General features: G+C 35.0%; 2 protein-coding genes across 4 annotated transcripts in view; one reads left to right on the top strand and one right to left on the bottom strand.

The window, feature by feature from the left end:
* Positions 1-92: 92 nt before the first annotated feature.
* On the top strand, positions 93-20,886 carry LOC149908067 (oxysterol-binding protein-related protein 1). 2 transcript variants are annotated; one of them, XM_090103199.1, is made up of 10 exons: positions 93-502; positions 3,663-3,809; positions 15,573-15,793; positions 16,348-16,463; positions 16,994-17,136; positions 17,506-17,706; positions 18,075-18,270; positions 18,531-18,647; positions 18,840-19,054; positions 19,316-20,886. In XM_090103199.1, exons 2-10 carry the CDS (start codon positions 3,775-3,777, stop codon positions 19,422-19,424), a joined length of 1,353 nt encoding a protein of 450 aa, XP_089959325.1. In that variant the 5' UTR covers positions 93-502; positions 3,663-3,774; the 3' UTR covers positions 19,425-20,886. The 2 variants fall into 2 exon arrangements, with proteins under 2 accessions (XP_089959325.1, XP_089959324.1); XM_090103198.1 differs by having other exon boundaries at positions 93-585.
* A 2,898-nt stretch (positions 20,887-23,784) lies between these two features.
* Positions 23,785-27,941, bottom strand: part of LOC149908065 (17-beta-hydroxysteroid dehydrogenase 13-like) — a 40,017-nt gene continuing 35,860 nt past the window's right edge. For both annotated transcript variants that reach the window (XM_090103193.1, XM_090103194.1), the window contains 3 exons: positions 27,443-27,628; positions 25,856-26,038; positions 23,785-25,546 (listed from right to left, as the gene is read on the bottom strand). In XM_090103193.1, coding sequence (XP_089959319.1) covers positions 25,472-25,546; positions 25,856-26,038; positions 27,443-27,628 — 444 coding nt within the window. In that variant the 3' untranslated portion in view covers positions 23,785-25,471. The remainder of the gene's footprint in view (positions 25,547-25,855; positions 26,039-27,442; positions 27,629-27,941) is intronic.

Genomic DNA, 27,941 nt, shown 5'->3' with positions numbered 1-27,941 from the left:
GTATCATTTGATTTACTTTTTTTTTCATTTTAATTATCTCATGTAAAAAACAGGTTTATAAATAAGAGATAGAGAAGCGACCGATTTGACCTTCCCGACCCCAGACAATATTAGCCGGTAAAAACACCTTTGTAGCCGAAATCAATACTTCTATAACGATATCCAAAGCAAATAGCACCTACGAAGTATAGCAATCCTACTCAATGGAATAGCGCTATATCCATAACGATCCAAAGAGCTTTTATTTACGTAATCAAGCGGGATAAATAGGGGAAACGAGGTGGTGGAATGGTTAAGTAACTATATGAATTATTCGGCTAATGTATAGGAAACAGAGTGAATTCGATACGCGATCTAATGTCGGCCCACGTTGGGCGCCATTAAGCTGTGGGTGGCGTGAGGCGCCCGCCAGTCTCGGGGATATAGCCACTAGCCAGTTGCGCCGCAGCGCTCGCCCAGTGCACACGTGCTTTACGTTTTGGACTCTCATTTAAAAAATATCGTGAGTTTAAATATTATGTAATTAGATCGGTTGGTAATCGTAATTCATGACAGCGAGTGGTGATTTGATATTGCTGTAGCCAGGTATCGATTTCAAGTTTGAGGTTAAGGGTAGCCGGTAAATTAGGACGTAAGGGATGAAGCGATTTAATAACTCAATGAACAGAGATTATACGATTCATACATTTCATTTGATTTAATAACGTTGTTCACTTTATGAATAGATCCTCTTCATAGTTTATTTTTAATGAAAGAGGTATATGGCCTACTTAATTATCAGGTCATATGGGTATAAAAAACATTTAAATATAGACTTAACAGTTAACACCTGGGTAGGGATAGAGACCTTTAAGCATAGGCATAATATTCTATTTTATATTTTTCTCTATTGACACAAGTCAGAAAAATGTAGCTATAACTGAAATACTATGTTTGTATGCACAATGATATATCTGCAACATTCCCATTGTACACAAAATTTGTGAGACACATCGGGGTCACTCGAAATGCCACGGCCATTCCCGCATTCTTAAACTTCGCTCATTTTTCACAGACGTGACTAAGGGTGCGTGCTATACATTCTACTTACCTACAGGGTAATATTTTCTCTTTTCTCTCATAATATGTAACTCTAATGTTCGAAAAGAGGCAATGAAATAGCTATTACAACAAAGTTTGCCACTAAAATTCTTAGAGCGATATTCAGAATTCAGAATCATATCGATATAAGTTTTCATATAGACCTCACCTCACCTTTAACAATAACTGCTTTATGCAATCGAAAATAAATAAAATAGAGGTACTGCAGTATCGAATAAAATGGAAAAATCTTCACAAGGTCCTCCGAGGTTATTCCAAAGGTATGAATAAGTCTGGCACTATTCCAGTAAATGAGTCATATTTTGTTTTACACAGGGGAGGATATGCGCTTACAGTACTTGGTGCAATCCTGCCTTTGCTCTACACAATTTAATTCAACACAAACTAAAACACAACATACTGAAGATTTGCTGGATTTACATCGAATAATGTATAGCTAAGCTCAGTATTCTCGATTTTAGGAGTTAACTTGACCGTTAAAGGAAGATTTTTGAAATCTTTGGAAAGGTTACTGTCCAGCTTTTGGAACATCTCTTTCTTAACAAAAATACAGGGAGCTAAATAATGTATCTAAATTCAATTTTAACTTGACAAGCTGATCTTTTGGGTACTCTATATTGAAAAGTATCTACGCGAAACTCAATGATAAATACCGTTTTTCTCTTGTCGTAGTCTTACCCTATCCCAAGTCCTTGGTCGATGTAATATGTAAACTGTGGTATAAAACCGGCCTATGTAATATAGACTCTGACTCACACAGGCAATATAATCTACAAGTGTGTAATAAACACAGTGAGTTAAGAGTTTGTCTCACACAATATTTGTGATTACTTGTTTTAATAAAAAATAGAGCATTTCTCTACAGTTATCCGAATCAAATATTATTCATATTATTTACGATAACCTTGTAAAATATATTTCTAGAATACTAAAAAGGCACTTCAAATGTTATATAGAGCATTTCTCTACAGTTATCCCAATCAAATATTATTCGTATTATTTACGATAACCTTGTAAAATATATTTCTAGAATACTAAAAAGGCACTTCAAATGTTATTTTAACATTCATAACTGATGAATGCTGTAAAAGTCTAATCTTGCTAGATGAAAAATACGCTCAAGTTGGACGTTGCTTTTAATTAATACAACGTGAATTCATTTTGCTGAAGAAATGTTGAACTTTTTCCCATCTACATGTTCCATTCCATCTAGATCTAAAAATGTCACTGTATATATAAAATAATTAGTTAGTATTTTAAAGAATTTTCTGTTACTAAACTTGTCACGTCGTATAACAACTTGATTCTTCTTATTACAATGTTGGAAATGGGTCAAGACGCAAAAGAAATCTTAAATCCCTTAGGAGGCGCCCACGATGTTTCTTTTTTAATTTCTTTAGAGTTCAGATTATCTCAAGGCTTTTAATCTTTTAATGACTTTGGATTTAGTTTCAAAGGAGGTAAAATTGGTCTTAATCTAATCTGATGAACCTTTTTAACTTTGATTATTTAGGCAAATACAATTATTATTGTTGTTATTTAGGAAATTATGTAGAGAGCTTTGTATACATAGTTTCCATACCACAATCAACCTACCTACGATAAAAAGCAACATATTATTACAAAGAATATCACTCCGAGATAGGTATTAGGTAGGTCCCTTACATATGGAATATGAAAAAAATTTGTCGCATTTTCCCTCGAATACATTCAGCACTGAAGGACCCTACGCCTACGCCTTTCAGATGAAATACACGTATATATCAGGTAGTTATACAGTATGTACCCACCCTAAACGGGCCGTACCCTTGTGTCCCTGACCTACTTTGGTAATGTCAAACACATTTATCAAAGTGTCCTTTGTAATGGTTTATCTGCAGATTTTTTGCAAGGGTATTAGTTATGTCGTTTGGTAAATGTTGAGAATCAGGGGTATGTTAGATAAGGGCTCTAACGCAAAAACAATCTTGTTTGTGAACAATACTGCCTTATAAAGTAGAAAAAGTTGAGATATAACACAAGATATAAAAGTCTAAGTATAAAGTCGTATAAATCAGGTACTCTACACTACTATAATACCTACTAGGTATACCTACATCGATCAGCCGTAATTGCAATTACTCTACAAAAAATTGATAACATGACGTTTTTAAAATCATAAAGAATGTTATTTTACAGGAAAATTAACGATAAACATTCGCGTTATTTACATTACCTACTGACTACTGTACTTTGATTAAATCTTATATATAAAAATGAATCGCAAAATGTGTTGGTAAGCGCATAACTCGAGAAAGGCTGAACCGATTTCGATAATTCTTTTTTTATTATATTCCTTGAAGTACGAGGATGGTTCTTATGTAGAGAAAACGTAAATATGTACCACGGGCGAAGCCGGGGCGGACCGCTAGTTTTTCTATAAAATTACTCGCCGAATAACTCGTAGGCTCTGACGAATAATATTCGATATCTACTTTAGCTTAAAATCAGGTTACCAAATTATTTTAAACTTATTCAATGCAAATCAATCACCACTCGCTCATTTATTATTTACACCACAGTTCAAATTCTAGAATGGATATAAAATAAATGAAAAACAAAGGCACAGATTAAAAAACTTGAGTGGAGTGTTTGCGTGGACTGAATACAGTGGCTGGTGTCGGTGGTTGTAAGATGGAAGATAATGCTCACAGGCAGTACAAATATAGGTAAGTTATTATAAGCTCTAGTTAAAGACTACTTACTACATAGCCATCGTAAGAAGTGCAGTAGATAGAGACTCCTTACCGACTACGATAATCGTCTGAAATAGACGTAAATGGCCAATGATGATGATGAGTTAAAGATATTTTAATATACCAACTCGTTAGGATTTGTAGAGTAGGTTCATATGCATATTTGCATACATGTGTTCATAACGGGACGGATATAGTAAAGTCTATATTATAATAATTAATATTACCTACGCAGCATGCAGAACTTAGTACCTACCAAGTACCTACATAAACTTCTCTCAACTCTTCCAGACCATGTATCCAAAAAAACTACACAGAAATAAAATCAATTCATCAAGCCTCAAGGTACCTACATTTTCTCTAAAGAGTTAGGCTATATATTTTGAAAATACTACAATTCTTTTGTATTTAATTTAGATTAACTAGAATTTACGATTACTGTATAGGTACAAACGTATACGAAATTGCCAATGGCAAATCAAATCATTTGATGTACGTATCGCCTTCATTCCAGAGTGTGGTGAAAATTTTATATATCATTACGAGCGCAGCTCAAAAGCTCAATTTTAAACTTTAATCTCTGGGCAAGGATTATCTCCAATAGTGGACGTCCTTTGACTAAGTAGATAGTTAAAGAGTCTACTTATAAACTCAATTGAAGGGTGTTGACACACTACACTCTTAAGCAATAAGCATTCACTTGTAGAACGTCGAATATTTGCCGTCTTAAATTTTATCGAAGAGCATTTCTTATATGCCACTTGACTTTTAACGTCTAATTTTTAAAACCTCCAAGAGACACCTCCGAGCTTCGAGATAAAAAAAATAGTGTACGAGGGCAGTCCCAAAAGTAGCCGACCTAACCAAGAAAAAACAAAAAATATGGAATAAATTATATTTATTTCTCTACATAGCTTCCTTGTAGTCGTTTACACTTTTCCCAGCGGTGCTCTATAGCTTCAATGCCGCGTCTGTAGTAGGAACCGTCGAGCTCTTCAAAATAGGCATTAACCGTAGACTCAACATCTTCATTGCTTGCAAATCTTTTCCCACCGAGCCATTTTTTTAAGTTTGGGAACAGAAAATAATCAGATGGGGCCAAATCTGGTGAATAAGGTGCATGAGGTAGCAATTCAAACTTTAATTCTTCGATTTTAGCCATCGCAATGCCGGAGGTGTGGACTGGCGCGTTGTCCCGATGAAACAAAACTTTTTTCTTTGATAGATGAGGCCGTTTGATCTTTATTTCTTCACTTAGACGCTGCAACAAGTTTGCGTAATACTCGCCGTTGATGGTTTTTCCTCTTGGTAGATAATCTATGAAGATTATCCCACGAGCGTCCCAGAAAACCGATGCCATGACTTTTCCTGCCGATGGAACCGTTTTTGCCTTCTTTGGGGCTGATTCTCCCCTTGCAGTCCATTGCTTTGACTGTTCTTTCGTCTCCGGTGTGAAATAATGAACCCACGTTTCATCCATGGTAATAAATCGACGCAAAAACTCTGCACTATTGCTTCGAAATTTTGCCAAACACTCGACTGAAACATCCTCACGACGCTGTTTTTGCTCTAGTGTGAGTAATCGCGGCACCCACCTTGCGCACAGCTTCCTCATGTCCAAGTTTTCAGTTAAGATACGATGTACTGCACTTTTTGAAATGCCTACCATTTCTGCTAGCTCGCGCACTTTTAGTCGACGATCATCCAATACAATTTTGTGGATTTTTTTTACCATTTCAGGCAAAGTCACCTCATTTGGTCGCCCACTTCGAGGTTCATCTTGGCAGTTCGTTCGGCCACGTTTGAACTCGGCCACCCAATATTTTACCGTTGTAAACGAAGGAGAAGACTCCCCCAATGTAGAATCTAGCTCTTCTTTTATGTTAGTTGGGCTGAGGCCTTTCAAATGAAAGTATTGAATGACGTATCGTAGACCAATTTTTTCCATATTAGAAAATTCTCTGACAACGTTCACTTTCAAGGACTACAAAACAAATGACAAATGACCTAGCGTGTTCGAATTCCAAATTTAAAATCCGCATTGATCAGACTTTTTAAAAAGAGTATTTAATCGAATAAAACTGCCAGTACGTAAGTCAGGTCGGGTAATTTTGGGACCGCCTACGTACCTAACATTTAACCGAACAGAAGCGCAAACCAGCGATGCGATGTTTGTTCTGTTCTTGTTCTTTTGCCTTCTTCGATTCTGTTTTTACCTTTATTACTTACTAGCGACCCGCCCCGGCTTCGCACGGGTGCAATGCTGATACTAAATACACTACAGAATAACTTTTAACGTTTTATATAAAAACATAGCGGCCCGGCCGGCCGGTACCGCCGCAAACGGTACGCCCGTACGCCCCGCAATTTTTAAATCTGTAATATCTTCGAAAATATTCACTTAAATCATACGGTGTAAAGGGCCATATAGATCTATATTAAATGAACAATGTATTCAAGGTATTTAATTGGTTAAGGATTAATGCTGTATTGGTTAAAATCGCTTCGAAAATTAGCCATTATTTGTCGTAAAAAGTAAATGACAAAAAAAAGTTATTGTGGGTTATCCATAAGAGATAGACATATGCCATCGCGGACTTTTCTGTAGACCTTTTCAATGTGTACAATACTTAGTACATTATTTTGATAAAACTCGTAGGGTTCAGCCTACGTTTGCAATGTAAGCGGATAAAATGTAATTATTTACGACATCACATTAGAAACCTCAAAAATAACAGTACTTCTCCACTATTTAATGGATGTTATTATACATATAAACCTTCCTCTTGAATCACTTTATCTATTAAAAAAAACCGCATCAAAATCCGTTGCGTAGTTTCATAGATTTAAGCGTACAAAGGGACATAGGGAAATAGGGACAGAGAATGCGACTTTGTTTTATACTATGTAGTGACTAGCGACCCTCCCCGGCTTCGCACGGGTGCAATGCTGATACTAAAATTTACAATCAAGAGGTCATAAATTCACAATCAATATTGTCCCCTAAAATTAATCTCCACCTCCACCAAAACACAACAATAACCGATTCAGTTGTCCATAAGAAACATAAGCATCAAATTCCAATAATGGAGTGTCGGGAATCTTCGACATTATAATTAACCATGTTCAATGTTCGTCCCCTCAGCCTCAGTTAATCAAGTCTGCAAGTGACGTAACAAGTTTATCCCACGCAATTTGCTCGCAAGATTGTTTATATCCCTGTTGTTAACTTTGTAAACCCGTCTCATAATATTGCTTTAAGGAAATTCTTCTCTCGTTGAGGGAGACAATTTACTGTGAAAATGCTTTTAGATGAGATTGTTATATCTATGAATTATCCTAATTCTTTTCATCATAAGGTAAATTAAACAGTTTATGGTAATGTAAGGTAAACATAAAGGTAAAAACAAATAAAAATGTAAGGCAAGGAATAAGGTAAGAGAAATATAGATTGGAAGAGATGGAAACATGCGCTGGTGAAAATTTAACCTTCCTATAACGAATCTCGATTGCGATATATTTTTAAGAAACCTGCATTGTTTATTATACCTACGAGAACTAAGAAATATTACCTATTAACTATTTAGATATAAGTACACTCCAAAATACATACGAGACGACGCTCTCTATCGCAAGCAGAAAGCTTTAACTACATTACTGACTTCGTTGTCGTTAATTAAACTGAGTTTCAGATGTTAAGAGAAGTTATCCTTCCTGTTTGTACCCTTGTTTGTTTGTAATTATAACTTCCTAAAAGCCACTACAACAACTAGTTTACACTAAAAGCATAGTTTACTAAAAGTTTAGTAAAAGTAAAAAATATTACTAAAGCAGAGACGTTTCATGAGTGCGTCAGTTATACTATTTGTGAGTCCGGTCCCTATTTCTATGTCATTAGGTCCTATGTCATTAGGACTCCAACGTTGACATTTAATACAATAGCAACTGCTATGGCTATAAATCAATACGTCTGGCTTTGATTTACAGTATTCACATCGTATACCTACATGCAGCCTGCAGCCGTCGAAATTATTCATGTGCAGCATATGCCACTCGTACGTGCCTTGTTTTCGGACACAATTGAATTTCTGTTTTTACAAACCAATATGTAACGTTCATGCTGAACATTTAACGATACAAGTATTCTCTTGTTTAGAGTGAAATAGAGGATACATATTATTGTGTTTTATGTGAAAAGTTGTACTTTATTGTACCCTAAAATATGTGTGTTTATAATGTCTAAATTAATAACTACTAGCTTACCGCCCGCGGCTTCGCCCGCTTTGTCTAAAACCTAATAAATTATATACTTAAACCTTCCTCTTGAATCACTCTATCTATTAAAAAAACCGCATCAAAATCCGTTGCGTAGTTTTAAAGATTTAACCATACAAAGGGACATAGGGACAGAGAAAGCGACTTTGTTTTATACTATGTAGTGATTATTTTGTCAATAGAGAATTGTAATAGAGTGGTGATATAATTTAACGTAAATTTAAGTTTGCTCAGCTTATATTATAACCTCCTGCGGGTAACATCTAATTTGTAGGCTTTCTTTCATAATTTTAATTAGTGTTTTTTCAGTCAGAATTTAAGGAAATCAGCATCGACTAAAAGCAAATGCAAACAATAAGAAAACAAAAAACATAAGTACGGTATTCAACCTCAAATGAAGGGTCTATTATTCAAAGTATACGGTCGAACAAAAGAAATAAAAACGCTTTATTCAGCAACGAAACCAATTACAATTACGGGAGTTGGAATTGAAAGGATTACTAAGTGAACGTAGTAGGTACTTAGATATGATTCTTTTAGATAGACCAGAATAAGTTTATAAAATAGAAAAAAGGTATTATTGTTTCAAGCTCTAAATGGATTTTAGTATAGCGTAGTTTCTAGCCATTTCTAGTGGTCCTTGATTTGTAAGTAGGTAGAGGATAGAGCAATAAACCATTTTCGAACTGTGAACTGAACTTGGCTACATTTTCTTCAATATAGCTAGTGCACTCACATTTGTTTTCTTAAGAAATAACTGAATTAATCTACACTAGGTACGTATTCAAATAAATAAAAAAATCTTTATTTGGAAGAAAAAACAAATCTTCACTACATAGTATAAAACAAAGTCGCATTCTCTGTCCCTATTTCCCTATGTCCCTTTGTACGCTTAAATCTATGAAACTACGCAACGGATTTTGATGCGGTTTTTTTTAATAGATAAAGTGATTCAAGAGGAAGGTTTATATGTATAATAACATCCATTAAATAGTGGAGAAGTACTGTTATTTTTGAGGTTTCTAATGTGATGTCGTAAATAATTACATTTTATCCGCTTACATTGCAAACGTAGGCTGAACCCTACGAGTTTTATCAAAATAATGTACTAAGTATTGTACACATTGAAAAGGTCTACAGAAAAGTCCGCGATGGCATATGTCTATCTCTTATGGATAACCCACAATAACTTTTTTTTGTCATTTACTTTTTACGACAAATAATGGCTAATTTTCGAAGCGATTTTAACCAATACAGCATTAATCCTTAACCAATTAAATACCTTGAATACATTGTTCATTTAATATAGATCTATATGGCCCTTTACACCGTATGATTTAAGTGAATATTTTCGAAGATATTACAGATTTAAAAATTGCGGGGCGTACGGGCGTACCGTTTGCGGCGGTACCGGCCGGCCGGGCCGCTATGTTTTTATATAAAACGTTAAAAGTTATTCTGTAGTGTATTTAGTATCAGCATTGCACCCGTGCGAAGCCGGGGCGGGTCGCTAGTATTATATATAAAAACTAGCTTTCCGCCCGCGGCTTAGCCCGCGTTTTCAGAGAAAAACCCGGTCACGTAGGATTTTCGGGACAAAACCTATCCTATGTCCTTTCTCGGGTATCAAAATATCTCTACCTATACCAAATTTCATGCAAATTGGTTCAGTAGTTCAGGCGTGATTGAGTAACAGACAGACAGCTGACAGAGTTACTTTCGCATTTATAATAGATAAATATTCCTTGAAGTACGAGGATGGTTCTTATGTAGAGAAAACGTAAACATGTACCACGGGCGAAGCCGGGGCGGACCGCTAGTTTTACATAAACTTCAATTCCGATGGTATCACGAGTCTTCTAGGTGTGATGACCCATTTATTATTATATTTTAAATAAATAATTCCTTTATTCAACAAGACAGGATTATTAAAATATGGTGTATTTCACATTTTTAATTAATTTTGTGCATAATTACACCACCGATAAATGATAATATAGTATATGTCGGCGCAACGACGTTATACGACTACCCTCAAACTACTAAATAATTATAACTAGCTAAAATTTTCTTTGATCTTTTTAAATAAGTGATTGATTAATGTAATGAAATAATTAAATTAACGAAATAATTAATGTTTGTTTTTTAAAAATGATAAAAATTCATTGTAAAAATTCAAATGGCAACACTCAAACTAATTCTTTTTTTTTTTTTTTTTTAAACACTTTAATGTGCTGTCAACATAACAAAAGTGGGTACAATAGGACTTAAACTAGAACAAACAACACAGAGGGCGGCCTTATTACTAACAAGTAATCTCTTCCAGGCAACCAACAGATTGTGTGAAAAACAATATTACTACAGCGGAGGTAGGTAAAAAGTTAAACATAAATTATAGATGTTACTAAAAAATTCTTGTGAGTCATGGCTTGCTTTAAATGCGAGCGCCCGACGGCACAGAGCACATTCACTCGCCGCCCGCCGGCTCTCTCTATAATTTCCACGTAGATTAAAAAGGCAGTAAAATACCTACGGGCGTTCTACTTCGAGTATGAGTGCCTGCCCTGATGATGGTGACGTCAGCATCACTGACGTCACTCTTTTTAAAAATAGCCTTTGGGACCTTCTTCCGTCATATATATTACCTATATAATACTATAGATTTCAGTTTTCACTAAACAATAATATCCCGGTAGATATTATGTTATCTAGCTACATTCACGTTGGAATAACGTTGGATCTGTTCGATTCGGAACGTATAGAGAAAGATAGCTCAATAATTATAATAACTGTATAGTGTATATGTAATATAAAATTCAGTTTAGTTCAGAGAAAATAATTAATAACCGTACGTATAGGAGAGAATAAATAGACGTGTAGGAGACACAAAGAAGTAATTTGATTCCGTCTATCTCCATTTTCTAAACAATTTAATATTCTCTTTCACAAGACCTCAAGAGTCGAGTCACAAGCGTTCACGTGTGTGGAACGAAGCAAACATTGCTCTTTCTGTTACAAAGAAAATTACTTTGCGGTTTATGGTTGAGCTCTAGGTATATTGCATCAATTTTCAACTCCTTTGTCAAGTACAATATCTTATTGTTATAAAAAATGAAGATGTTCCCACTCTATATCTTACCAATATATTTTATTATGTTAGCAGTTTAAATTCGGAGTCGTTTCTAAATTATTTATTACGATTTAAGATATTTTTATAAAATCCACATCAAACTGCAATCAGTAATTATTTGTACATCTGTTTACGGAAATTATACAATCCTCGGATTTGTTATGATGGAAGCCCTGAGCGGGAACTCCGGGCGGCAGTATTGATCGCCGGGAGTGACCTTGAACGAAGCGCCCCGGCTAGGGCTCTACGCCGTACTTTCGCATCTCAGGTAGGGTTGTCAGTATTGGAAAATAAAATAAAATATTTATTTCACAGTGTTTTGCCGAATTAAATTGTCGATTACATATTTTATAATAGTTACCTAGTTATTCTTCATCTTGTCCCGAATTCGGAGTATAAGTCCCAAATGTTGATAATGGTCGTAAAATAGAAGAGTCAAAACACATAAAAAGCGTTTTTTATTACATCATAGTGTTCTTTACGAGCCTGATTCTCAAATAAAACTACAAGAATATTATTTTTTCTACCCTAATTGGTCCATATTTTACAATAGACGTTGAATTCGGCAATTACGTAAGGAATAATGACGGGCCAGGTTTCCGTCGTGTTCTCTAACTAGCTCCTGAAAATGAAAGTAATTTAACATTCAAGTAGAGATAAACTACGATAACATGGCGCGCCCCTCCAAATTACTGTTTCAATGTGTGTAGTGACATCCTTACGAAGGAGTTTGTATGTAGTTGTACGTATTCGTCTTTAGTACTTTACGTCCAGATTTGTTGGTCAACTAATCATAAGTTGCCGAGCGCCCAAGACAACGCACGTGTCGTTTTCATAGAATACGTCAATGCAGCGCCATTACTAATAATAATGAGCGATTAGAGCGTGACTAGTCGAGCAACAAATCCGAGGATTTGTTTTTGTTTGCGGCCGTCTCATTACGCACACATGCGTTGTGAATCTTGGTGGTGCATTGTAAATACTTTCACAAATACTTTCAAACGTTTTGAATTTTGGAGGGGCGCGCCATGTTATCGTAGTTTATCTCTACTTATGTAGACGACTAATGATAAAACTTTCGGAAAGGTTTTTCGTCGGTTCGAGTCAAATCACTAAATAGTATAAAACAAAGTCGCTTTCTCTGTCCCTATGTCCCTTTGTACGCTTAAATCTTTGAAACTACGCAACGGATTTTGATGCGGTTTTTTTTAATAGATAGAGTAATTCAAGAGGAAGGTTTATATGTATAATAACATCCATTAAATAGTGGAGAAGTACTGTTATTTTTGAGGTTTCTAATGTGATGTCGTAAATAATTATATTTTTTCCGCTTACATTGCAAACGCAGGCTACGCGTTTTATCAAAATAATGTACTAAGTATTGTACACATTGAAAAGGTCTACAGAAAAGTCCGCGATGGTACCTATATGTCTATCTCTTAGGTATGGATAACCCACAATAACTTTTTTTGTCATTTACTTTTTACGACAAAATATAATGGTTAATTTTCGAAGCGATTTCAACCAATACAGCATTAATACTTAACGAATTAAATACCTTGAATACATTGTTCATTTAATATAGATCTATATGGCCCTTTACACCGTATGATTAAAGTGAATATTTTCGAAGATATTACAGATTTAAAAATTGCGGGACGTAGCGTTTGCGGCGGTACCGGCCGGCCGCCATTGCACCCGTGCGAAGCCGGGACGGGTGGCTACTGGCTAGTTTGTAATAAAAGTACAAAAGTATTATAGTTACAAAAACAGCAGGATTGTTTATTATCTACAAAATGCTTTCTACCTATGGGCTATGGCGGCCTCTTTTTTCTCTCAGTTTGGCGTGTATGATAATCTCTTCAGTTATCATCCTTCCAACTTCCACTACATTATATACAAATCTGACTAACTGTCAGATTTTTCAAAAATATAAAGCAAACTGAAAAGGAAAACTCCCAAGCAAACTCCCAAGCTCTTCATGTCGTGTCTTTCCATTCAAAAATTATATCAGTATACAACAAAAATATTTCACTAGCGCGATTCAACTCGACTCAATTGCGTATAGCGACATCTATTTTCACTGAACTAAGTTACTTGTTCATATAGCATTTTTCTCTACGTTATTTAATTACCTATTATTGAGATGACCCTATGTCCCTTTGTACGCTTAAATCTTTGAAACTTCGCAACGGATTTTGATGCGGTTTTTTTTAATAGATAGAGTGATTCAAGAGGAAGGTTTATATGTATAATAACATCCATCAAATAGTGGAGAAGTACTGTTATTTTTGAGGTTTCTAATGTGATGTCGTAAAAATTTACATTTTTTCCGCTTACATTGCAAACGCAGGCTGAACCCTACGAGTTTTATCAAAATAATGTACTAAGTATTATACACATTGAAAAGGTCTACAGAAAAGTCCGCGGTGGTATATGTCTATCTCTTATGGATAACCCACAATAACTTTTTTTTGACATTTACTTTTTACGACAAATAATGGCTAATTTTCGAAGCGATTTTAACCAATACAGCATTAATCCTTAACCAATTAAATACCTTGAATACATTGTTAATTTAATATAGATCTATATGGCCCTTTACACCGTATGATTTTAGTGAATATTTTCGAAGATATTACAGATTTAAAAATTGCGGGACGTAGCGTTTGCGGCGGCGGTACCGGCCGGCCGCCCAGCTATATATTTTATACCCGTGTGAAGCCGGAGCGGGCCGCTATGTTTTTATATACAAAGTTCACAGTTTTTCTGTAGTGTATTTAGTATCAGCATTGCACCCGTGAATTTTTACAGGCATGAATGAAATTCTTTGATGATAAAAGAGAAGGGAAATTTACGTATTACGTAAATAGTTTAAAGTTGAGGCTTGAAACATGCATTTTCATTTTGCTGTGAAATAAATTTGTGTATATTTATTACTGGTGAAATATAAAAGGTATTATGTAGTTAGGTAATTTTTATAATGTATTTGTCTTCCTTTTTACATTAAAGTTCATGTAATTTTATATTGTAGTCGCATCTTCAATAACTTAAAAATATAAAATATCAATCGTTATCAATATTATATCTATATCTATACTAATAATTAAAAGAGGAAAGGTTTGTAATTATGTATGTATGTATGGTTTTCACGCATAAACTACTGGACCGATTTCAAAAATTCTTTCACCATTAGAAAGCTGCATCTTCACTGAGCAACATAGGCTAGGTTTTATCCAGGAAATCCCACGGGAACGCGGGCGAAGCCGCAGGCGGGAAGCTAGTCTTATATATAAAAATGAATCGCAAAATGTGTTGGTAAGCGCATAACTCGAGAACGGGTGGACCGATTTCGATAATTCTTTTTTTATTATATTCCTTGAAGTACGAGGATGGTTCTTATGTAGAGAAAACGTAAATATGTACCACGGGCGAAGCCGGGGCGGACCGCTAGTCTTATATATAAAAATGAATCGCAAAATGTGTTGGTAAGCGCATAACTCGAGAACGGCTGAACCGATTTCGATCATTCTTTTTTTATTATATTCCTTGAAGTACGAGGATGGTTCTTACGTAGAGAAAACGTAAACATGTACCACGGGCGAAGCCGGGGCGGACCGCTAGTTGCTTATAAAAGGTCACACTAAATTGAAGTCTTTGCATCACAATGTGATCAAATTCGGGATGCTGAGTTCGTTTTGGTCGCCTTTTGTATGTAACGAGTCCGTGAGAGAATTTTTTAGCCTTTATTTACAAAAGAATATAACATTTTATTTGTAAGAAAAATGAATGTAATTTCTTGGGTAAATTGAAAGGACTATAACACCACCTTTAATTTTTCTAAAGGAAAAAAAGGTCCTCGCAAATATATTATGGGTACCTACCTACATTCAAGATATTTTCATAAAAATATCAAATGTTGGTCATTTTAGATGTGAGCACCCTTGTGTTTCAGATATAATTAGATGATAGAGAGATAATTAAATTCTTTATTGATGTGATGATAATAATAATTAAAAATTCACAACACAGTAAAGTTCTCGAAAGGGCCTCTGCGTGTTGGATCCGTGTCCCCACGTAAGCCTTCCAAAGGACCGGGTACCTTCCTTATGATGGTACCCGAGTATTATGGAATTAAAAATTCAAAGTAAAAGCAAATGACAATCATAATTCACTGTCTAATTTAAGAAAGAAGGAAGTTCTCTAAAACAGTGTTCCTTGTAGATATTATAGCTTCCTAAATTAGTAAACAGAACCAAATACCTAATATTACTTTAATAAATTACTAGAAATAGATTTTCTGATACATAATCTGGCCATACATTTACCAGGACATCTCTTCCTGTGGCCCAATTCAGCCGCGGTGACTTTTCCCTGTGGTCAGTGTTGAAGAACTGCGTCGGCAAGGAACTGTCAAAGATCACGATGCCGGTGGTTTTCAATGAGCCGCTGTCGTTTCTGCAGCGAATGCTGGAGTATCTGGAGTACGCTCATCTGTTGAGGATGGCCTCAGAACAATCGGATCCGGTGGCCAGGATGGAATATATTGCTGGTAGGAAATCGAACACTTGAAAGGTTACAGCCAAGACATTGTAATGTTAATGTGAATGCTTTGCAACGGCTATCACTTGTGTCAGCGGTACAGACGGCTTTTATTCTTAGAAATAATATCTCATATTTCTTAATTATTTTCTCCGTTGAAGCTATTGTTATATCTCCATTATACCAAACGACAACAAGTATACAAAATTATATGAAAAATTGGTTGTCTGTAAAGTCGGTTTACTGACGAAAGTTGAACGTGACAACGTCCGATTGTGCTTCTTTGTCGCTCGTTCCGCGCTCTCGCTTGCACTTCAAGCCTTACATGGAACGCCTCAGAGCGAGGTAACGCCGCATGAGTCATGTTTTTTCGTGCGTGCAGCCGGCTCTATCGAATTATATGACGTTGTCACGTCAAAAGTTCAATCAACTTTGAAGTTAAAATATTCCAATTAGCACACAATTACATCCAGTCTTCATACGATACATTCTAGACTCATCAGACCGATTCCCTCATTTAATTTTCAAGTCATAGCAGCAATTAACAATTCCGTATGTCACTAGCGTTCGCAGTAAGTGCGTTAGCGTCGAACTGGGAGCGTTTGGGGAAGCCGTTCAACCCCCTCCTTGGGGAGACGTACGAACTGGAGCGGCCTGAGTTCAGAGCCGTGTGTGAACAGGTTGGTTCATAATTGGTTTATATTTAGGATTATAGAAGGACACCGTGCTTTTATCAGTCAATGAAGTGATTCTTGAATGTCTTATTACATTTAAATAAAACTAGCAGGATTGTTTTCAATGTGTTTACCTTTACTTGGCGAGTAATTAAATCATGGTAGATACGAAAGAAGGAATTATATTCCTTTATTGATCCTAAATTTTTATATATATTTTTATATATATTTTTATATATATTTTTTATAAGAATAATAAGCACACGTGTCTCATTTACCCTATGTATAATTTGGATTTTATTCTAATGTAAGCCTTAATCAGTAGAGCATGTTTTTCATTTTGTTCAAATATAAAACATTCTTTTTTATTGGATGCCATTTGTAGATTGAAAAGTCGCCGTTTCTCATACCTATTACCTATCACATATTAGAAATTTGTAAATAAATGCTCATGCAATAAGCACTCATGAGATTATATAGTTTGTCCTATATTTATATTAAAAAGTTATATTTCGTATACCTACTACTATATTTAGGTATCACACCACCCACCAGTATCTGCGTTCCACGCAGACAGTCCCCACTTCGTGTTCCATGGTTCCGTACACCCAAAACTGAAGTTCTGCGGCAAGAGTGTCGAGATACAGCCCAAAGGTCACGTCACGGTTGAACTGCCCAGGTAATTTAACTGTAACCTAGTTTGGGATCGATCCAAATCGAAGGCAAATTGGAATTGGAAATGCAGTGGAGTTGAAGAAGTTTTGCTATTGGATATTTTGGACTTATTCCTTACTTCTACTAAAAGTACCTACTGATCGAGGTTTTGCGTCACTTACGTTTAATTGCGTAATTCGGTAAAATCTAAATTGTAATCTAAATTTTGGAAAAAGCTCTTCAATTTTCAATAATTCATGTTTTATAGGTTAAATAAAATGTCTATCTCACAGTGACAACATAAACCTTAACTTAAAAATATATACCTATATAAGATCTGTTCTTATTCAATTTGTGTATGCAGTAGAGACAATTCCTATATACCTAACTATAGGTGGGGAGAAGCCTACACATGGAGCAACGTGAACTGCTGCGTCCACAACGTGATCGTCGGCAAGCTCTGGATCGAGCAGTATGGCGCTATGGAGGTCACCTGCCACGGCGGCGCTGGGCTCAAAGCGAACCTTTGCTTCAAACCCGCTGGTTTCAATAATAGGGATCTGCATCGGGTTGATGGGTTTATTACAGATCCGAGGTAAGTGTTTGCTTGTAAAATAAAGTGATAATTTTGAAGGTAGATTTTTTTAATTGAATAAAAGGTACCTAGAAAAGTACTATAATTCAAGGCAATTAATTAAGGATTAAACCACTAACCTGAGTTAATATTATAGAAACATTGGCAGGTTTAATAATTTAATTAACAATAAAATACTAAATAACAACCTCATTTTCCTTTGCCAAAAGCTTTTATAATTTGTTTTCGGGCACGCTTTGGAAAATTTATGACTGATAGAGCCTTTTTACGTAGGTACTAACTTAATTATTTCCGTAATTGCCATGGTTTAGGGAATGGTTCGTGGAATTTCAATGGAATTGAACTATCTTCTCTATAATAAATTTCAGCAAAAAGCGCCTCCGTTTCCTGTACGGCAAATGGACGCAATACATAAAATGTTGCACGGCCTCCGCATACGAACAGTGGGCGAAAGACCGTGGAGATGAGGCGACGGGACAGACGCCGGCGCATACGCCCAAGAAGGTGCTGGCTAAGTTGAACAGCTTTAAGGTGGGCGCACTAAGGTCCATGTCGATACAAGATGTGAGTATTGGTTTTTCAGACTAGCAAATTACTAGACTGAGACATATTCAAAACTCATAGTATAAGGAAGAATCTCTGTTTTTTAATTTTTAATGATTGTAAATTTTAAATGCTCTCTGCCTATAAGTATTGGTCCGACTATTTAAGATTTTGCCCAAATTTACATCTTTAAGGTTTTTTATCTTCATCATTTTCCGATTATTTTGCTCCTATTGCTTATTGACGAAATTTATATTTCATTTCATATTACGGTTATCTAGGCTGAAGAAGCGGAGACATCAGATGAGGTCCCAAAACCAGATGACTCCTTCAACATTGACATTCCCGGCTCCGTGACTCTTTGGGAAGCTCGTCCTAGACCCAGCACAAGCGCACAGGTACGTTGAATATATCTTGTTATAGTTATCATTAACTTTAACCTTTAGGGCTTTGGAAAATTTCATTTGCATCTGATTTATCGATACTTTTATCAGAAATGGACTTCAACAGTCGTTGTCTACCTCTACGTTGTATCTATATAGTACAACGTATATACAACTTCTTCAACCTAACGCAACCTAATCTTCCAGTACTACCAATTCACGGAATTCGCGATGTCCCTCAACGAGCTAGAACGCGACATGAAGGGCCAGCTCTGTCCCACGGACAGTCGGCTGCGGCCCGACATCCGCCTGCTCGAGCAGGGAGATATAGACGCAGCGGCCGTAGAGAAGACACGGCTAGAGGAGAAGCAGCGAGCAGCTAGGAAGATGCTTAAGAAGTCGCCGGATGGATGGCAACCGAGGTAGGTTACAAAACTAAATAGTTATGAAGTTGGGAGGGAGTATGGCTCATGATTTTTTTTTCTTTAATTGCTATGTGGCCAAGGATGGTCTCGGTCTGGTAGGACAAAGAGGGCTGATCACCTATTTGTCTCTAAAGAAAAAATCGATTAGTGAAACAGATGTATAATACATCTGCCCCTTACCCCACTAGGGGACATGGGACTTCACTTATTTACACTTTGTAAGAGCTACCAATTAAAAGTGTTTTATGTAATTTACAGGTGGTTCAGTCAAGGCACAAATCCGTACACGAAGCAGGAAGACTGGCTGTACAATGGTGGTTATTGGGACAGAAATTACGAGCATCTGAAGGATATCGATATATTTTAATTGATTTCAGGCAATAGCTTAAAATATTTAAATTATTTCCAGAAGAAAATACAGCTTATTCTAAAAAGCTGCTTGGAGCTAATCAAAATTAAACTTAATTAAGGATTAATTTATTCATTAAATTTATACTATTTTTTTATCTTGCTATACTGATTTATTTTTCACTGTTTCAAACATGTAACAAAGTATATATTTTTCTATTCTTTCTCTTCATAAGCCTATTATTCTCTTCCTGTTATTTTTTTTCTTGTCAATAGAACTACACTAAGAATCTTTCTTCTACTAAGCTTCCTCTCCTAAACAAATAGTTGTGTTATTTTATGTTTATATTAGATTATTAAATAAAAATGAAATGCTCAAAATTAAAACAAAATATTGAAATTCCCTTTTTATATGAAAAATATATTTTTAAAGAAATTAATTAGCTGACTCACATAATATAGACTTGAAATAGAGCTAAAGCTACCTTAGTTTTATGTATTTTAAACAAATCTTTTTAAAGTATTAAATAAATAGAGTGTAAGACAAACTCAAAATATAATTCATTGCATTTAACGCATTTTATTAATTGTATACTAACGCACAAATTTATATTAAATACAATATAATTATTACCAGTAAAATTGATAAATAAGTTTTTATTTTTTTTATGTTACTTTAAATTTTCGTTTTATTTTGAATAAAAATAGCATTTATTCTTAATTGTAAAAATATCATTGATAGCGTAACTATCTGGTATTATCAATATTGTAATAATATAAAAAAGTTGTTATAACAATTTAATGTGTATAGATTCTGTATACGCTTAAAATAAAAAAAAATATATTATCTGTTTGTAGCGGGGCCATTTTATGCAGTGCCAATGCGCGAGTAGAAAAATTATATTGTGTACATTAGTGTGTAGAAAAATTATACGTAGTGATTAATAAAAAAAACTTTGTTTTGCTAGAAATATATGTTAAAGCACGAAATAAAAAAGTTATTACAATAAAACCGAATTTTCATACAATAATGCACTTTATGAATATTCACTTCTCTAAGGAACTAAGTAATACGCAGTAGAAAATTCACTTCACTAATACGCAGTAGAAATGTGTTCCTTTTTGTATTGAATATCATAAAAAGCCTTGGTCTGGTATGGCATGGAAGTACTGTCATCATATATTTTTAGAAAATACTAACAGGCAAACAAAAAATAAGAAAATTAAATACTTACATAAGTACAAAGAACACTGCAAACATGTTACCATTGCATTTAGTGGAGCGTTCATAAATCTGAGTCAATTATTGTAAATATTTTATTATGGAATTAGACTCTGTTTTTTTTTTAATTACATAACGTGAAATCGGATTTTCTGTACGAAAAATGTAGTGCAGTTGACTCTTGTCATAGCTAATCTATTTTATTATTGGATAAGAAAAAATATATTATTATGCAGAAAAAATCTTTTTTAAAATAACAGGCATAGTATTAAATAAAATATGTATAATATTACATTTAAAGCATAGCTTTTAGAGCACCATTGAAAGTTAAGTAAATTAATATCAATAATTATTTTAAATAACTAATATGTTGTAGTGAAAAATATAAGCGTATAATAAGGGCACTGCAGGATTGTCTACTAAATTAATTCTATAAGACTTAGTTTTATTGTATCTTTTATTTAACATATTGATTATAAAACCTAAGTTATATATTAATTTTATTGTTTGTAAATACCTATAATTTGTATATAAGCTAATAATTATGATCTCCAAAATTTAGTAGCTATATTTTTACAATAATGTGTAGCAAATGTTTAATGTGTGTCTATATGAATCATAGATTATAATATAGAGCTATGTTGTCTGTGAATAATGAGGTGTCTACACGATATAAAATTCCAACTAGTGAGATAAGGTTGGGTCGCCTAAGATCGGACGCATATGCCGAAAATTTAATACGTACTGTATTTTTTATTTTATTTCTCATGATTCGATGTCCTTTTTCTGTTGCGGTCAACTGTAAATTGATGACAAAGAAATATTGTTTAACCCCTAATTTTTTGGTTTGCGTAGATGCTATCTATCTAAGCAAATTTAGAGCCTAAAAAGCAGACTTTTTTCGACTTACCATAGTGAAGAAAATAACAGTTCGGCCGAAGATCGGACTATGTAGTATCTTCACTTCTATGCGTTTAATAATAATGTTAACATTAGGAAAACATCCGGACTTACGTCCATACATTGAGCATCAATGATTGAGTCAGGAAATTCCTCAAAAAATTTGACAAAGAAGTTTTTTTTTTTATTGCGTTTTTTTAGTCCGGTCTTCCCTCCTCATCCTAATTAAGTTTCTCAAACTTTTATCCTCCGTGTTCTAGGACTAAATAATGAAAATGTACCTAAGGTCTGATAGTCATAGCGTCATTGGATAGTTAAATATATTAAAAGTTAATAATTATTGCGCATTATTGCATAAGGCGCAGTCAAGAGCTAAACTTCGGTCCGATCTTCGGCATTGGGAGGGAAGATCGGATCTTGGGTTGTGAACGTCCTAGGCGTAATCAAAGTATACAGATGGAAAGAGGATTCGCTAATTCTGCCCCAAAATAATTAATTACATTATTTCAATGAAAGTACTCTCCACAATGAGCCATCAAAATTTTGTAGGTAAGATCGGATCGACGATTTTCGCCACAAAATACACCTTTTCTGCTGAATCACCTGTGTACACGTCCCGTCTGGTCGCTGGCCGGCCGCAGAGTGAAGAGAGGGGCAGAACAAAATGGCGGATCTAGTAGTGTTGGTAGCAGTAGAGAATATTGCCTAGTTTGCGAGTTATTCCATGCATCCGATCTTATGTCACATCCGATCTTAGGCGACCCAACCTTATGTGAAGTCTAGTCTTTATTTATTTGTTAAATTAGAACTTAGACTCGTACCGTGGTAGAGGAGTCAAACTTGGTGTGTAGTAAGACTGTTAGAAAAATTATTATCTTCCTCAAATAAATCTAAAGTACTACGGAAAATGTAATGAAATGTGTATGGAATCGCCAAATATCGCATATTATATGTAAACAGTGGTATAAAATTTATTCCAATGAAATAAGTTTTTTGCATTTGGTATTAGGACGGCTCATATTATCAGGCTATTTTGTTTAGTTATGTTTTGAAACCCCCAAGTCGAAACTATCTGCCAAGTAACTGCTAGGTAGGTACTTATATCAGACCCGCGGGTCTCAATGTAAACGTTTATTGATTAAATAGCGAATTATATCATGCAACTGTTGTTTTATTTTACAAATCTTTCCTACATCGTGTGTCAGATAAAATAAAATCAATATGAGCTTTTCCTCAGAAATAATTCATATTATGTTTATTCAGTCAAGCAACAATTAATATTCTTATGTAGGAAAAATAGTATTTTTTTAGCGGTCAACTAGCTTACTATGGTGAGAGTGTGTGCGTGGTCATTGTCTTTACACGATCGCTAGCTTACTACGGTGGCTTCACGTTGTTTGTTCGTAAAACGGCGTCCGTCTTTTTTTATACGTCCATCATCCATGTTCTTATGTATTTTTTTTTAACTTAGGTGGTTAATTGTGAATGAGGTTACGTCATTTATTATGACAATACACTATTCACTTGTAATGTACTGGAAGTACCTACTAATTTAGATAACATGCACAGATTGAGATTGACCGCAAATCGGAACACTATTTTTTACAAGCAATAACTACCTAATAAGAAAATCATGAAAATGTCTGAAAAATACAAATAAGGACGGTAGCAACCGCAGTATTGTGACATTTACCGTTAGATATTTTTGCGAAGCGCGAACACATTTTGAAACCCAAAGCGGTCATTTGGCACTTAGCTTAGGTAGCCTATAGTCACACCCCGGACACTCCATACAAAATGATCGTTTTGACAGTCACACTGTAGAGACTGCAAATGTGTGTGTTAACGCTTTATGGTTGGCACATTTTTGACTAGCGTAAAAAAAAATTCGCGTTTTTCTGATGAAATACATCCGTAAACAGCACAATCTAACCATTTTCTACGAAAAACGATAATCACAAATCCAAAATAATAAAATTACTTTAAGTCAATTTGTTATCAATATTCGTTGCGTATCGTCCCTGTAGAAAAATATGGACCATTTTTAGACTGATCGTGCGGGGGAGGTAAGTGTTTAATTTTGGCGGGAGGAGGAGAGTGTCCGTTCTGTAGCGTTTAGCTACTATTATGTATTCTGTGCTATAGTTATTATTCTGTGAGTTAGGGTATAATTTGTTGTCAGAAATAATTTAAGATTTAAACTATAATTATGATGAAAATTTATAATGATAGGTAAAGGTAATAGGAATAAAAGACGTTTTGTAATTATTTCTTTATTTGTCTATTAATCACACATTTATCACATTCACGTCACTAGTATAAAATATAATATATAAAAATCGTATACAAAATGACACAATACAGAATCCAAAATGAGAAAATAACGTATTATTGTGAAAATCTTATTCTGTAAATAAAAAACATGGAAAAAATAATTCGTTCGTTTTGATTCAAAACAAACAATTACGTTTTTCCTTGTAGCATTGTTATCATAATATCGTTATTTACGAATAGCATCAACTATTTTAACCGACTTAAAAAAATGAGTAGTTAGGTAACTAGTTATGAGTAAAAAGTATTTACGTATACATATTTTAAAGTGAAACTTTTATTACATCGCATCGTCTCAAACTTTTTGGTCTGTGTAGCGCATGTCGCGTGACGGTCGGCTGCCGAGTAGGTATAAAGCAGTGTTCGGAGTCATTATCGTACAAATACGATAATTTTGTGCCTAAGTTTCACTTTTACCGTCGTTTCATAAAACCACACAACATTTTTTTATTTATTCTACAAAGAGCGAAGAGAAGAAACGCGTTGAACAGTAAAGTATACCTACTAACTATATAATATTATTATAGAAATTATTAAAATAACGATCTTCACAATAATACGGCGACATAGACATTAAACCTGTCAAAATACCACAGATAATAAATATAATGGCACTTCATACAAATGTGATATGGTAGTAAAATTTACAAATTCAAAAACATTTAATTTAAAAGCTTCGATTAAATGCCTTTACAAAAAATGTTCTTTATAAAAATCTTTTGATATTTTTCATAGAATATATGAAATATAGGTAGGTCCTTAATTGGCTCAATCATTCTTCTTAAAACTAACTTAATTAAGTCGTTTGAATTTTAGGCTTGTCGATTTCGATATAGAAAATTGAATAACAATATTTATACAAAAGAAATTCCAAAATGGGACTTATTACTAAAGTATCACACTCTCATCCCCTCTACTTTATATGTGCGTAAAGCACTCTTCACACACGCAAAATCAGCTTCAATTATTTGCAATTCACATCTTTGCGTGTGAAATGGCATAACATCAATAACTCCAAGAAAATGTTATTTAATGTAAGGTTACTTACTATCAAAAATTTATCTTATCCTGCCAGGATCTTTATTTTTATTAAGACATCAAAACTTTTTTCAGTGCAATTCGAGCTACAATACATTTTCTTGAGCAGTTGAATCTCCTTTACTTGATGCTTATAAATAATTCTTGTATACGTAACAAAACTTAACATTTAATAATCAAAAGACGGTACAATTTTCGTTGTATCAACAAAAATTGTATAGTCTATCGATTTCGGCTTCAAGCCTGTTATAAACACCTAAAGTAGTGTATGAAAAAATTATTATTTTACCATGATAAAATAAATATTTTTTGTATTCATGTCATTCCTTACAAATCTTTTCTCTGTCACGCTTGACATCCAAATAGGTCCACTTTTGCAATTTTATAAAACCCTTAAATTTGGGCTATTTTTTATATTCAACCAAATTCGGTTGTTCAAATATACACTCCTAGTAATTGTTTCTTTAATTACCAAAAATACAGTTATCAATAAAATCATTTCAAATCCCACCCATTGCAAAATATCCTTACTTGGCCTACATACAAATAAATGGTCCCATCCCATAGTAATTAGTTTACTGCGCTTCTAAGCCAGAGTCAAGGAAATCCTTCAAGTGCAAGGGAACAGGCCGGGGGAACATTCTGAACATCTGTAATATAAAATATATCATATTAAGCATCAGAAAATCATAAAATGTCTACGACATGACATAATATATTATATGTTTTGAGATTTGATCCCAATATTTAACACGAAATTTCTAATTATTACTTAACTAAACTTAGACTTAACCACCTACAAATTGTCCAAAGTTAAGTGGGACCAAACGAAATCATCAAACTCGCATTCCCTAGTCAAAAATTCTGAGGTAACGAACACAAAAAATACCGTCTAATTGATCCTCTTTTTTGAAGTCAATATACAATATACATATAAACATTACACAAATAATCCTTACCTGGTTAATATAATAAAGAGAGCTTGGTATCGTGATCTCGGAGTAGTTCCTCCTCACAGCATCCAGGATGTTGTCAGCAGCTTCAGATGGTGAGATGATCTTCATCAGAGACGGGAACTTGATCTTTGGGTTCTTGCAGAGACCCGTGTCCACTATGTAGGGGCAGATGCAGGTCAGCTTGATCTAAGGATTACAAATGGAAGCTTTTTCGTACTTATTGGTTGGTTTTTAATTACTAATGGGGAGTTTTAGTAAGATGATGATACGATTCTTAGATGGATCAATCATTATTGCTTTAATTAAATCATTTGAAATGCTTTTATTCAAGCAACCCAACAGGAAATTATATGGTCACTTGCTGTTCTGACCATTTATGTCCTATTTTTTATATCGTAACAAGCAGTTTATTATAATTATTATGATGGTCTACTCTAACGTAATTACGTTTAAAGGTGAGTATCGACTTCGCGCTCCAAGAGAACGAACATTGGCGCGCGCTCCAGCCGCGTGAAATGGATACCAGTTTGGAACGCGCGCCAAAATGTTCGTTGGAGCGGTCGAACACGGAGCGGTCCGTTCCGTTGGGTGTCGGTTTTTTACCGCGCATCAAACGTGGCGCGCGCGCCAATGGAGACGGGTTTGTCGTATTTTTTGTGTTTGTTGCGCTCCGAGTAATAATTATGGATAACCAAAGTTGCCGTAATTTAGATTTTTTATTTATTTAATTTATTGCCGTTTATTCAGCTATATGGTACGAAAGAAGTTTTGTAGAACAGTAAAATTTCTTCGTATCATAATAAATCGCTTAGAGAAGATGCTTGGAGAGAAATCAGTAGTGAAATGGTAGTCCCTGTGCCGGAGTTAAAGAAAAAAATGCTGCTGCTGCTCGTACACGATTAGCTTCCATGATGAACGGTCAAACACTGGAACAGTTGCCACGCGCGCCAGGTGCGCTTAGTTGATATACTTCAATTATTTGGAACGCGCTCCGCGGAACGCACTCTCGGCGCGGTCAATCATGGCGCGCGCGCCAGGAGCGCGAAGTCGATACCCGGCTTTATATCTGTTATTACCTGTTATTTATTCTCCTATTTTTGTACCTAGTGGCTAGGCTAGGACTATTTTTGTGGAATTAATATTAGCAAAAAGTGCCAAAGTGGTTCACGAAGTTTTCGAACTAAATTGTCTAATTTGCAACATATTATATTCATCTTTAATGTGTACAAAACGATATTTTTATGATTGATAACACATCTAAACAAGAAGAAAAGTGCTCTTTCGATGCCTAAACGAATAGCATAATATTATTTGTATCCAAACCCAATACTAAGTGTCATAGTTTCACTAAAAAAAATTGGTTGTCTGTAAAGTCGGTTTACTGACGATAGTTGAACGTGACAACGTCCGATTGTGCTTCTTTGTCGCTCGTTCCGCGCTCTCGCTTGCACTTCAAGCTTACGGAACGCCTCAGAGCGAGGTAAGGCCGGCTATATCGAATTATAAGAAGTCAAAAATGTATAGAGGTAGGACATGGCCACTATGTGCCCGTGCTGCGCTATATCAATGGGAGCAGTACTATATACACACCCCGCTAAAGTCCCTCGGGTCCTCCCGCAGCTCCTCGTGCAGCGCCTCCATCATGCCGCGCACCGCGAACTTGGTGCCGCAGTACGGGACCAGGTTGCGCAGCCCGAGCACGCCCGCCATGGAGGACATGGCCACTATGTGCCCGTGGTTGCGCTCCATCATTGATGGTAAGACCGCTTGTAGCAGCTGAAATGATTGAAACGAAGGAAATCTTAATCTTAATACATATATATGAATCTCGTGTCACAATGTTTGTCCTCAATGGACTCCTAAACCACTTAACCGATTATAATAAAATTCGCACACCATGTGCAGTTCGATCCAACTTGAGAGATAGGATAGTTCAAACATGTAGGTACCACGGGCGAAGCCTGGGTGGACCGCTAGTAATATTATATTAATTAAGAGAATGTAATTAAACAATGATGCTTTTTATTTTGTTAGAAGGCTTTGTTCCAATTAATAAATAAATCAACGATGAACGACTAGCACAATAATT

This window comes from Colias eurytheme, chromosome 6, assembly GCF_061535395.1.
Source record: "Colias eurytheme isolate Ceu_HAF_F1 chromosome 6, ilColEury1 Martin Lab GWU primary, whole genome shotgun sequence".
NCBI classification, from domain to species: Eukaryota; Metazoa; Arthropoda; class Insecta; order Lepidoptera; family Pieridae; genus Colias; species Colias eurytheme.
The sequence above is the reverse complement of the archived record's forward strand: the minus strand, read 5'-3'. Positions and strand labels throughout refer to the sequence as shown.

Excerpts from the sequence above, each read along its gene's own strand:
- LOC149908067 (XM_090103199.1), top strand. The coding sequence starts at position 3,775 with ATGGAAGATAATGCTCACAGGCAGTACAAATATAG. Across the intron at positions 3,810-15,572 it reads CACAGGCAGTACAAATATAG|GACATCTCTTCCTGTGGCCC; the intron begins GTAAGTTATTAT and ends TACATTTACCAG. Across the intron at positions 19,055-19,315 it reads CCGGATGGATGGCAACCGAG|GTGGTTCAGTCAAGGCACAA; the intron begins GTAGGTTACAAA and ends TGTAATTTACAG.